The sequence below is a fragment of the Sinocyclocheilus rhinocerous genome, unplaced genomic scaffold, assembly GCF_001515625.1.
Source record: "Sinocyclocheilus rhinocerous isolate Xijiao unplaced genomic scaffold, SAMN03320098_v1.1 scaffold387, whole genome shotgun sequence".
Taxonomy (NCBI): Eukaryota; Metazoa; Chordata; class Actinopteri; order Cypriniformes; family Cyprinidae; genus Sinocyclocheilus; species Sinocyclocheilus rhinocerous.
The window spans coordinates 2,086,138-2,099,703 of record NW_015651557.1 but is presented as its reverse complement, the minus strand read 5'-3'; the positions used below and the strand labels follow the sequence as shown (position 1 = coordinate 2,099,703).

Genomic DNA, 13,566 nt, shown 5'->3' with positions numbered 1-13,566 from the left:
CTGATTCGCTAAAATGGACTTATCGGCTTCTGTTCAAAAACAACAAGAGCGCTTGTCGGCTTCTGCAGTAAAACGTGAACTCGCGATGCCTTGAAAGTTGACAAAACCGGCTTTTTTGACAAAACATGTTTAGGGTTCAGATCGTGCTATATGTGGAGAATAATGCACGGCAATCAGCTCTTTTTTTTTTAAGTGCCGTTTATCGGTTTTTGCAAATCAACTCTTTTGTCATCAGTTACTCCAGTGTTCGTGAGGCAACGTGATTGCGCTTTGGTCTTACCTCATACCCCAACCCGATCAATGCCTATTTCTTCCATGAGGTCAAAGGTCCGCTCACTGCCTAATTTCATGGTTATTTTTTTATGTTGCTTTTTGTTTGTACTTCCTCGCTGGTGTTAATTCATCACGCACACCCACACAAACAAGAGGACACACTTGAAAGTGATTCTAAATCAAAGGCGAATTAAAAGAGAAAAATAGCTGATCTGGTGCACAGATGGATCTTATGAGAGGGCGACCGACTCGTTCCAGTGAAGAAGGGAGAGGGAAGTTAAGTGCCACGATAGACATGGTATCAGAGTTGTAGGTGGCAACCAGTGACACTGAAAGGAAGACACAGATGGCAGATTTATTATTTTATTTCTTTCACCCACTGCTACGAGTATATCAGACGTTTCTCTCAGGCGCCGGGCAGAAAATCTTTGGAAACAGAAGCAAATGTAGTGAAATTCATGCCTTTGAGTGTAAATCTTCAAACTTATAGCTGTGCTACAGGTAACCTTCAGCTTTTTGAACTAATCATGTACCTTACTCTTGAAAATTAACTCAAGTTGGCACTTTTCAGGGCATCACCGACGTTAAGCAACTGGTACACAACGATGGCAGCTGGCATGGGTATTAGAAGTACCCAGCAGACAGCTGGCGATGCTAATCAGTCTCTGTTAGCTGAGGCCGCTAGCAAAGGCGATTTGCATAGAACACTAGCAAACCCTCAGAACTAATTGAATCAATACAGGCAAAGCCACGGACGCCTCCCGCCAGGCTCTGGCCGGGCATTAATCAATGGCTACCTGGAAACTACAACTGAAGTCGGAATCCATAAATGGCTAAATCAGTCAACCACAACAAGAACATAAGTTGAACATAAGGTCTTGCAGACGATGACACAAGAAAGTGCTTTTGGCCTGTGCTTTACACGAAAATACAGGTCAAGCTTTGTTTTAGATTTTTTGTAGTACAATAAAGTTACAAAACAGAAAACATTCTTTTGTTAAACAGCTAGATGAAGTACAGCATAATTAAAAAGAATTTAAAGAAAGGCACGTATATATATAAAAAGAAGGCACCATAGTCGGAGCGTGTGTAAGGCTGGGGCTTAGCCTTCCCCTGGCCACGAGACAGTGTCGATTGCGGCATTAAATTAAGATCTGCTCATGTTGCACCGTATTTCATTTTAGGCGTTTTTACAGTGTTGAGCATTTTAACCAATCACGCACAATTCTGTTGAGCTTAGGAATGCAATGGCCAATCAGAGTCGTTCAGATGAGTCATCGTTGAAACTCATCAGTTTTGTTGAGTGCACGCGCGTTCGCTGACTGAATTCCGGACTCTTGCGAATTCTTTTATCATAAACAACAAAGCGCAGATGTACGTACAATGTAAGTAAGAGATTCATTTCACAGTGTATACAGCTTCAGTGATTATAACGATAGTTTAGTTTTTTTGAGAGTGCTTAAACTCGCGATAGATCAATGTTAGTGATAATGTCACTTTCTATAATTTATTCACTGTTTGAATAACCGTGGAAAGGTAACGTTACATAATTATCATTTTCTAACGTTTTTATTAAATTGTAATCACGTTAAATACAAATTTAGTTCCATTAAATGGTTTTCACCGTGGACGAAGCGGAGTCCAGCCCGGGGTCGTCACATGTGGTTGCCGCAAGCCCGCCGGACGCTTTTCAGACCGATAAGCTTTGTAAAAATCGTCGCGTTTCAGAAAGGCGGGGCATAGAGGAGAAACAGTAATGTACAGTATGTGGAAAATAATGTGTTTTTTGAACCTTAAACCGCATAAACACATTTCATTACATCAAATACACAAAATAATGTTCTTTTTAGCAATATCATATGACCCCTTTAATACATTTGGCTGCTTTTAGCCTTACCCTGGAGTTGGTTCACCCTCCGCCTATGGAAGGCACGCATATATAGACGTATTGTTCCCATACAACAATACACCTGATATTCCTGGAAGTCTGCTTCCAGAGTGTTCCAGTCTGCTAAAAACGCTGCTTGAACCACTTATGGTGGTTCATATCCGGTTTAAACTGGTCTAGCAGATTTCCCACCCCGGTCAGATGGTGTTCTGCTTGTTTAACTAGTCTCCTAGCCTTTTTAGCTGTCCAAAACCCCTCTAAAACAATCACATCAGACTAAGAATGTGCAATATATCACTACAATATTGGCTGTCAGCGAATATCAGAGACTTTTTTTTTTTTTACTGAATTTGTTATAGAAATCTAATTGCTTATACTAATTTCCCATTTTTACATTTAGATTACCAATAATATAATAACACTGTTAAATACTAAATAAATTATCTCTAAATAAATATAAATTTTTCATATTTAATGTAATTTTTTTTTTACATTAGTGCTGTGATGACTAAATTCTAGTATATCATTTTAATATCGACCAGAACAAGAAAATAATTATTAGTATCGTCCAGAATTTTAAGGCAGCAGCTATTTGCACTAAGTGTAAATAGAGATAGAGGCTAATTACACTAAGTGCAAATAGCTATTCATTTAGATGCTATTTACACTAAATGAAAATAGCATATTTTCTTAGCGATAGATGCTATTTACACTAAGTGCAAATAGCTATAGATTCTATTTACACTATGTTAAAATAGCAGGTTTTTCTGCTATTTACACTACATTTTAAAACAGTACGCAATAATAACGTATTAAGTGTAAATTATATTTTTAATTCAAATTATTAAATGGATGCCACCTTATTAGGACAATAAAGCCCTCCCTCCACCTACCCGATACTTTATTTTCAACTTTTTGATTATTTCCTTAATTTTGATTGAAAATAAATGCCTTTCCGATGTAATATAAGATTTTTAAAAGGGAGGAAAAAAGTTCGGCAAAAGGCGGATTCAAACCCGGGTCGATCGCATCAATAAGACTACGATAAGCAATTCACCATCTACACCATGGAGCTGTTGTTAGATGATCATCTTTTATAGTGTTGACTAGCCCAATCACATGTTGGTGGGCCGAGTTAGTGTAAATAGCTTCTGCCAACAAGGCGGGCTATTTTCACTTAGTGTAAATAGACACTCCGGAATTTTAATATCTCTCTGCATCCCTATACCTAACAGCTAAGACCAGCAAACCACTTTAGTCTGGTTTAAGCTAGTTTTTCTGCAGGGTTGTCTGTTTCTCTGTCTGTCTGTCTGTCTCTCTCTCATCCTGGTGTTTCTGTTGTACTGGACACCATATACAGATCCCTGGGGACAAACTAATACATCTCATATAATTGACAGTGTAGGTTCTGTGTCACTTCTAAAACTGAATATCAGCGGCATGTGTTTGTTAGGAGGAAGTGCAAAGTGGCAATCGATAAACCATAGGAGCAACAGAGACAAATCCTGCCTATGGAACTGCCGTAACATTCACAAGAATCGCAGGGAAACAGATCTGAGACGGAAAGGCCTTGTTTTTCCGTTCTGTTCACAATTCCACACAATTTCATCTAACATTGTAACATTATGTAACAGGGATGCCAAATCACTACTTTCCTTTAAAGTTGTCATAAATAAAAACATTCATAACCTATTTTACTTGCATGATGTCACATATCTCCAATGTGGAAAAAATAAAATCAGGAATTGATTAAAAAAGTGGGTGGTTGGTGGGAAGGGTTGGAAAAATAATGTGATTGGTTACAACATCAAAACAAAATGTTGTTTTAGGACTGGAGTAACTTGTTACATTTTAATGGAAGATATTCTTTGGAATAACAAATGATTAGTGAGTAAAATACATGTAAATTAAAATAACTTTCATATTTTACATTTGTATTATTATGTTGTTATGTAATTGTATATTATATTAATATATTTTTCAGTTTTTTAATTAGATTTAAATTTAATTTAAATAGATAATGATAAATATGGTCCATTTCTATGACATGTTGATTTTGCTTTCGGATAGTATAGCTGAAAATTCTACTAGCTTCCCAAACGGCACTATGGGAAGTATAGTAGAAAACAGAATGGAAGTTTCATTGGTGACTCAAAGCATGAGTTCATTTTTTTTTTTACAATCATTTTAACCAAATATCGCCTCTTAATAGCAAAGCGCCTTTTCTGCTAGCATTTCTGCTCGCTAGACAGGCAGTAATTGGTGACGTTAAAAATTCTGCGGGATCTACTGCTGCCAACTTAATGCTTTATTGTCGGAAGGGACGAGCACCTCCAATTAGATTACAGGCAATTCCAGGTCACTGCAAGATCGGACTGCAGCCAGATATGACCGCTCTGCAGCGGTCACAACGGCTAGTAGCGCTGTAGATGAATCACACACACCAACACACGCGCTGCTAACAAGACCCCAAAGGACGAGTTTTGAGGCTTTATTATATAACACAGCCTCAGTGAAAACAAGAGCACAATGGAAATACGCTATTAGTCAGCACACCAAGCAGAAAAAACACAAGAGTGGTTTAGGGTTTCTCAAAGTAATGATTTTAACCAAATATCGCCTCTTAATAGCAAAGCGCCTTTTCTGCTAGCATTTCTGCTCGCTAGACAGGCAGTAATTGGTGACGTTAAAAATTCTGCGGGATCTACTGCTGCCAACTTAATGCTTTATTGTCGGAAGGGACGAGCACCTCCAATTAGATTACAGGCAATTCCAGGTCACTGCAAGATCGGACTGCAGCCAGATATGACCGCTCTGCAGCGGTCACAACGGCTAGTAGCGCTGTAGATGAATCACACACACCAACACACACGCTGCTAACAAGACCCCAAAGGACGAGTTTTGAGGCTTTATTATATAACACAGCCTCAGTGAAAACAAGATCACAATGGAAATACGCTATTAGTCAGCACACCAAGCAAAAAAAACACAAGAGTGGTTTAGGGTTTCTCAACGTAATTAGAAAAACTGCTCTAGTCTAAAATACGACACACTGCATGTTATATATTTGTGTATAGTTCTCTCATGCAAAGAAACATTTCCTTCATTCTGTAAAGAAAGCCTACTTCAGCAGCACCTCCTCTTCACCTGCCTCCAACATCTCTTTTACCACCAGTTGTTTTGTATCATAAAGATGCAACATTAGAAAGAAAAAAGTGTGGTAGAATAAGAGAGGGGGGAAAGACAAGAATAATATTGTTCTCTATTGATCTTAAAGTGGTGTGGCTTGGAAAAAATAACTCATCTATAATAAAGGGGGAAGAATGAAGCAATAATTCAGAGGTATTGAACGCTCCACTGCCATGAGTATTGATCCCCCAGAGCTCTTGCCTTCAGCTCGTACCTGAAGGGGGGATACATGCGCCCTCTGGGATGAAGGGGGAGGGAAGTGATGACATTCCCTTGCTCATTACTGCAGTACTATAGCAGGAAAAGGATAGGAGTTTTAGTTAAAGATGATCCATACAGTCTTCCGGTTCCAAGAACAGATTCGGTATTGTTATTGATTTGAGTGGATAACTTTCAATTTGATTCTGTTTTGTCTGATTCAATTCGAACGTTCTTGAAAAACATCGTTTTAGTGAAAGACAACTCGTGCGTCATGGTTGCTAGAGCACTGGACCTGCTGGTTCTACAATCAAGTTCAGTCCGATTCGGTACATTTGGGTTTGAATTTTTTAGGGATCAATACAGATAGTTCTGGCAGAGCTCACGGTCTACTCGTTATAGAACGTAATCAATTATTTTATATCCATTGATTTTTAATTCATTGATTTGGATTTGTTCATTTAAATTGAGTTTGTTTTAAAACATTTTTAGTGAAAGACGATCCATATCATAGTGCTGACACATAGGGATGGGTACCGAAACCGGGTATTTAATTGGTCCCGGGGCTAAATTATGAAAGATCAGAGTATCGATAAGCTCTGACGTTAACGGTTCTGCTATCGGTACTGGAGAAATTAAGAAAACACACATACATTTATTATTGCTATAGATACATTGTCTTGCAAATTCTATCTCACCAGAGTCGCCAGCTGTTTTTATATGCAATAATATTCAAACATTTGTCTATGATGCATTTTTGCTATTCGCAACTCAGAAGCGAGATCGCGCTCGTGCGGAGGAGCTTCAGCACGCGCAACATGAAAGCCCTGCTTAATTATGATAGAGGAGAGAACTAAACATTCAAACGTCTGCTTGCACTTTAGGCCTGTGGCTGTTTTATTAAGCTTTTTTTTTTTTTTTGATTTTGGCTTCTAAGGATTATAGCCGCGTTTTTCCCTTCACAGCGGTGCGCATTCTTTCCTCCCTAAAACCCAATCTTAAAAATCAGAATCAGCACAATCAGTGATTGTTGAAAAAAGGCCGTCTTATACTGTTGCTAAATTGCGGGACATGTTTGATAATAAAACGTTGAAAGCACAAACCGCACAAGAGACGCTCCCCATGCCGAAATGTGTGCACGCGACGCGCTCCAAAACGGACAAGCTAATTACACTTTGAGCTTCGGGCGCGACACAATGCACAAAATATGTCAAAATGGCCGGCTTGGAGAGTATTTAATTAAACACATTTTATGTCTTAAGTGGACGAGAACAGTTGGGAGAAAATCCGATGTGTGCTGCAATATAACAAAGAGTGAAAAATTTAAGGGGGTCTGAATACTTTCCGTACCCACTATATATATATAACAAAGAGTACCGATAAGAATACCGTTAAAGTACCGAATCGATAAGCAGTATCGGTAAGAGTAGTACTACCGTTAAAACCTTAACGATACCCATCCCTACTGACACACCACTGGACCTGCTGGTTGTGAAATACAATCATTTCTTCTCTAGCTGTTATTCCATCAATTTGATTTCATTCAATGTTTTTTATTTAATTCAATTTGTTTGATTTGATTCAAACACTCTAAAAAGAATGTTTTAGTGAAAGACAATCTAAAATATACCATGTTAGTGCTGCTAGAGTGCCTGGTCTGGTGGTTCTTGAATAGAATTGATTTTGTTATGCATTTGATTAATTTACTTTGATTCGATAATGTTCAATTTGCTTTTATTTAGCTAGATTCAGTTTGTTTGAATTTGATTCAAAAATTGGTTTTAGAATAGAATCAATTATAGATCTGATTAATTCGCTTTGACTCAATAACACTGAATTCGATTTTGTTTTGATTTGATTCAAACACTGGTTCTACAATAAAATTGATTCTGTTATATATTTGATTCTTTAATTAGATTTGCTTTATTTGATGTGTTCAATTCGATTATATTTATCATTTTATTTAAAGACTCTTTAAAAAAAACTTAAAGGGATAGTTCACCCAAAAATGAAAATTCTGTCATGAATTACCCACCTACATGTTTTTTTTTTCCAAACCCGTAAGTCCTTCGTTCATCTTCAAAACACAAATTAAGAAATCCAGGAGCTTACTGACCCTCCATAGACATCTTACGCTACATTTACACTACTCCGTTTTCGTTTTCGACCCTCAAAAATGGAGACTTTAGAAAATGCTGCAGACCCTGTTTTAGTTTGAAAACGCCGGGGTTGCATTTCAGTGTAAACGGAGCAAAACGGAGACTTTTGAAAACGATGGCGTTGCTGCCCACATTCGCTCTGCGTATCCTTGACGACCGTGTAAACAATAACATCATGCTCATAGTTGTATATGTATAGGTAGATTCCCCATTCGACGGCTCCAAGCACACAGACGCATCCGCAATCTAAATAATAAGGCATCTACCTCTACATATCTATGGTTGTACCTGCATAAATGGTCATGTGACATGCGTTTTCTGGCTGTGTAGTGTAGACGGAGATCGTTTCTGAAACGCAGTGAAAACGTCAGTGTAGACAAGGTTTTAAAATGAAAATGCACTAGTGTAAACAGGGCCTTAATTTGTGTTCCGAAGATGAACAATTATGTTCATAATTGTTTGTGTTCCGAAGGTGAGTAATGAATGACAGAATTTTCATTTTAGGGCGAACTGTCCCTTTAACATGGGAAGTAAGGCAACAACTCAACGGACAAAAAAGCAATTCATTCACAAATCACTTTTAAGATCTATTGAATCAATGAATTGAATGAATCTATTGGATTTTGTGTGGGTTTGGCTTGACTGTAGAGTGAGTGTATGTGCAATAGGCAATTACTGTACGTACCCAACTACTACCCATCACGCCACTTTACTATGCTCAAATTAAATGAGGACTTACCTCATGCTTCCCTGTCTCCTCTTTCCACACTGTCCGTCTACTCACAACATTCCCTCGTCCAGGTCATTATAGTGAAATATGATGAGGCCTGGATCTGCCCTCATGAAATTTCAATAAGAATTGATCTCTGTGATTGCAAGAGATTCTTCTCAGAGAGCGAGGGATATAAATAAGTGATACGCACAGGGTGGGGGTATATTTGCTCATTAATTTATTGTCAATGATGTTCATATCAGTGGGACAGTATCAGCCAATCGTTTTGCGCTGACAGCTCACAGATGTTGCGCCAGTGGCACTATTCATCGATCCTGCTTTCTCTTTGTGGACGCTAGTAGACAATGTTTGCGCAGGCTCATGATAATCTCTGTTTGGTTTGGTTAACATCCAAATTTCTTACAAATCCATTAAGTTCAGATACATTAGACCAGGTAGATATATGATATATACTGCAGCAGATTGTTTGCCATCACCATGCTAGCACGTTCAAACCGATATTTTTTTTAACAACTCCCTTCTGAAACATTTTAGGCCGCTAAATTAGCTAGTAGCACAGTTAGATACTTCTCTCACTTAGGCTATTTTTGGCTATTTAACCGCTAAAGCTACCAAGGGAGAGCTATAAACCAACATCCCTTTGCAAATTGATGCCATGTGGTATTAATACGAGGAAAACAATAAAACAGTTTGAAGAAGTGGAGTTAGGCCAAGCTATAAATACTAACCGTGTGGTTAGCGCTTGTTTCGCATGTAGTGAATACTGCACTTGGCTACAGTGAAAAGTTAGGCCAACAACAATCCCACTTCCCCATTTTGGGAAGAGAACTTTTCGTACAGTAGAGATATTTAAATAGTTGAAGAGCTTCATTCTCCTTCTCTCGAGTTTGTCCCTTGTTAGACCCTTGAAGGATTCTTTCCTCTTTAGAAACGGACTTTATATGTCTCAATGCCCTTGATATCTTTGTGTTCTTTTAAGTGAGTGTTAGAGGATGTGGTGACCAAATCAAAAAGTATATCAAATTGGAAACTCATATACTCTTGAGGGACACAATGACCCGCAGTATCAGCCTGTGCTGAAAGTGGACGAAAGGTTCTTTCATAAGAAACAGCTTCTTCAAAAGCACAGTTTGGACTAGGGTTATTTTTCTAAAGGCGTTTGGAACGTGACTCAAGAAATATTGTGGTTTAAGAATGCATGATTGCCATTGTATGTACAGTATGTATGTATGTATGTATTTAGTGACACTACTTTAGTGTCACTTCATACATATGATCATTTATTTATTTATTTGTTTTAATGAGCAGGCACACAGTGACCCCACAAGTTTGAAAGTCACACTTAAAAATGCATGATATTTATTTATTAATGCATAATTTGATGAATAAGTGTCACAAAAAGTTTTAATATAATATAATATAATATAATATACATTGAAAAAATATAATTTCACTTTTATTAATTAACATATTAATCCGTATTAATTAATAACAACCATTGTTGCTTGTATTGTTATTTATTACATGCATCTCTTGATGCATATTATCATATATTTAATAAATGATTTCTATTGAATGAAGTATTTAACAAATATAATATAATATAATATAATATATGTTTGTGATTGACGTCATTGTTGCTATTGTTTGTTTAAGTTATTACAAAATGGGGTTATATTATATTATATTATATTGCATTACATTTATCTACTGTAGTTGTTCATGCACAATTAATCATAAATACATTGCTTGACATTTCTAACTCTTTTGGTGTAGTGGCCCACAAAAAGCTTTTGAATACACAACAAATCACACTTTAAAATACATGAATGTCATTAGATTAGATGCAAAATATTATTTCATTGAGATTGGTACCAAGATATCAATTCATTAAGACAATTCCTAAACAAATCCTAATGTTTTATCTTTCCCCACAACTCTCTCTCTCTCTCTCTCTCTCTCTGCCTCTCTGTCGACCTCTGGGTCTCTCGGTAAGTGAATGCTTTCCCCAGGCTGAGTGAGAGGATTGGATACAATGTAGAAATCAATGGCAATAAGAGAGGAGTGAAGTGCTCCTGACACATACAAGCATGTGAATGTGTTTGAGAGCACACTGACTCATCCATCTCCATATCACTTTATTAACAGATGCCCGCACACAGAAATACACACACACGTCAACTTTCTTTCTCCTTCATCCAGACAGGTTTTTAGATTAATTAGATATTATCAACCAACATTTCCGAGGAACTGTATAACGAAAGGTAATTTATTGCTGTAATAACTGTGAACAGCAGCACTTCATTACATCATTATATGTTATATAACCTATATAACCTACATGTTCTTAATTGCCAGGCGCTAACTTCAATATAACTTAACAGAATTTACAGTATCTTAACCATCTGCTCCAACCGACAGGAAAGTACCTATGTTTCATGCCCCAGCAGCCCCTAACACTCCCTCACACTCAAACTGTCCAAACCACTCTCTCTTTCTCTCTTCCTCTTTTCTCTCTTTCTTCTCACACATCCATCCTTCAACAGCCTTGGGACCAGACACTCATGTTTTGTATGAACGTTTTGCAATACATACATATTTTGGGCTTAATCGGATGCCATTTTTGGATCCCATGAACACTGAACCACATGCTTACCAAAACACAGAGGACAGCGAACAACTTGGCACCTGTAAAACACAAGCTGTTATGAATATAAAACGAATATAGGATGACTCTGTAACATCTTTCATGTAATGTTCCACTGTATACTGTATGTTACAGTAAATGCTTTGCACAACGAAAAAGTAATTATTAGATTTAATAAAGAATTTAAGATATAATATATTATTTATTTATTTTGTATGCCTCTTTAGAAAATGTAGTTTGTCTGAGCTGGTTATAACTGTCTTGAATGTTAATTCCATTAGGAGTTTGTGTTTGGTCCCCTACTTCTAAGCAGGCTCTCAAAACTGTGGCACTTCACAAACAAAGTGCCATCATGAGCAGATATTCTACATCCATTTTCTGTCCATTACATGAGCAAATGATGTCAGATAGCTTGTTAATATCTCTCCTGTCCTCCATCTCATCCCTCGCTCAGATTGAGTGACAGGCTTTCATGTTTTTGACAGCATAAAGACTTTATGCAAAGTAATTGCTGCGTGAAACGTAAAACATAACCGTCCTGCGATTACACACTATACGCGCTTGCTGCACTTAACATGGGCATACAACAATTCCCAACCATTTTAAATGACTTCCATTACAACTGTTGTATATATTATTATTGCACTCTCTGAAGAGTTATTACTCTAGGTTGGAGTGAATTTTGTGTATATTTAGAAAAAAATGATAATGCAACAACTAAATGTCCATGTTCAATTCTGTTCCAAAAATATGCTAAGCCTTTTATTCTTTGCAGCACATTAAAAGGAAAAAATTTAACCAGTCTTCTAAAATTACATCAAAAGTGATGGATTTGTCTTTTTTGTTTGTGTCCACAGCTCTGAATGAACCCACCATAGACTACGGTTTTCAGCGGTTACAGAAGGTGATACCTCGGCATCCAGGAGACCCTGAACGCTTGCCAAAGGTACGAAATCGACAAAGAGTTAATAGGGTCAAAATTAGTTATAGAAGCATCAACGGAAATGTGCTGTTGAAATGAGATGTTTGTGTTATATATTATCATTTTAAATAGTTTATCTGAATCTCTATTTTATATATAAAATATATAACTGATTAATTTTGCAATTGGGTTAATTGCATAACTCCGTTGAACTAACAGGTTTATCAAGAATGCATGTTGTGTGGGCTGAATCATAAACCATTATACAGCTGTATGCATTTCATCTATTTTATATTATATTTATATAATATATATATAATTTCATGTTAAGCAAATATTTACTCCGGTTATTTCCTTATGTTTTGACATTTTTATCCTTTAGGCATTAGAGAAATTGTAATTGTAAACCTAATGAATGTAAGTTTTTCAGTGTGGGCTGAATCATAAACCATTATACAGCTGTATGCATTTCATCTGACATTCCTCTATCACTATTAAGTGCTTCCAGATCCTCTGTCCTTGATTTAGAAAGAGTGCTACAGCATTAGCTATAACATCAAAGTAATGAGTCTCACTTATGAAGGACTGAGATGGCGAGCCGGCCTCTGTTATGTCATCATTGTCTTGGTGATGAAACTCATATGGTAATAATTCTGCTTGGATGAACATTAGAGTCTGTTGCAAAAGGACAGAAAGAGTTGCATCATGAAAAAAAAAATCGGTCTTGCTGTTTTACTTCTACATGTATACAGAGCCATGTTTGCATGTGTTGTGTTTGTTGTGAATGGATCGTCTGAGTGTAGCAGGTACTCTGCATAGTGCTTTATCTGGTTTTCAGTTTGGGCCAATTTGGTCTTAATGAAACTGTGTAAATAGTCCGAATAAGCTAGCGTCACAGAAGTGAGGAGGTATTTGGTTTGCTGGAGCTCTAGAAATATGACATTCTTTGTTCAATCACTGTGATTCACAGTTCAAATCTCAGTTATACCGGGACTAGGTCAGGTGTCAGAAAACACTGGCTTAGATTTCACCAAGCACAACGTGTTCCTGGATCAACTTTCTTGTTGGTTCTGGAACAACATTCCTGTCGACAAATCTTTTATTTTATTTTTTTTAGGGTCAGACCTCAGCTTAGGCCTGAGGTTTGGGTCTAAAGCAACATTCTGGCATTTTGATTCAAGTATATAATATAATATAATATAATATATACATCAAATGATGAAAATGTAATTATTAAATTAATAGCAAATTATATTATATTATATTATATTATATTATATTATATTATTGTAACGGGGCGACAGAGACGAGAGACGTGCGGATCCATCTGCAAAGCTTTATTCCAAATACATATTCAAAACAGGCGAGGGTCAGACAATGACAAACAGGTATTTAGAGGACCGGATTTGTGACAATTATATTATATTATATTATATAATATTTAGATTGTGTAGGAGCTATTAGATTAATATTATATTATTTGGCAGCGGCTATTTAAGCTAAGTGAAAATAGCAGTATTTTCTTAGCGATATGCTATTTACACTAAGTGCAAATAG

The 13,566-nt window shown here is 36.9% G+C and overlaps 1 protein-coding gene across 4 annotated transcripts in view; it reads left to right on the top strand.

Moving 5' to 3' along the window:
- ebf1b (EBF transcription factor 1b) overlaps window positions 1–13,566 on the top strand; it is a 139,457-nt gene that overhangs the window by 111,797 nt on the left and 14,094 nt on the right. For all 4 annotated transcript variants that reach the window (XM_016518632.1, XM_016518633.1, XM_016518630.1 and 1 more), the window contains exon 11: window positions 11,945–12,033. In XM_016518632.1, coding sequence (XP_016374118.1) covers window positions 11,945–12,033 — 89 coding nt within the window. The remainder of the gene's footprint in view (window positions 1–11,944; window positions 12,034–13,566) is intronic.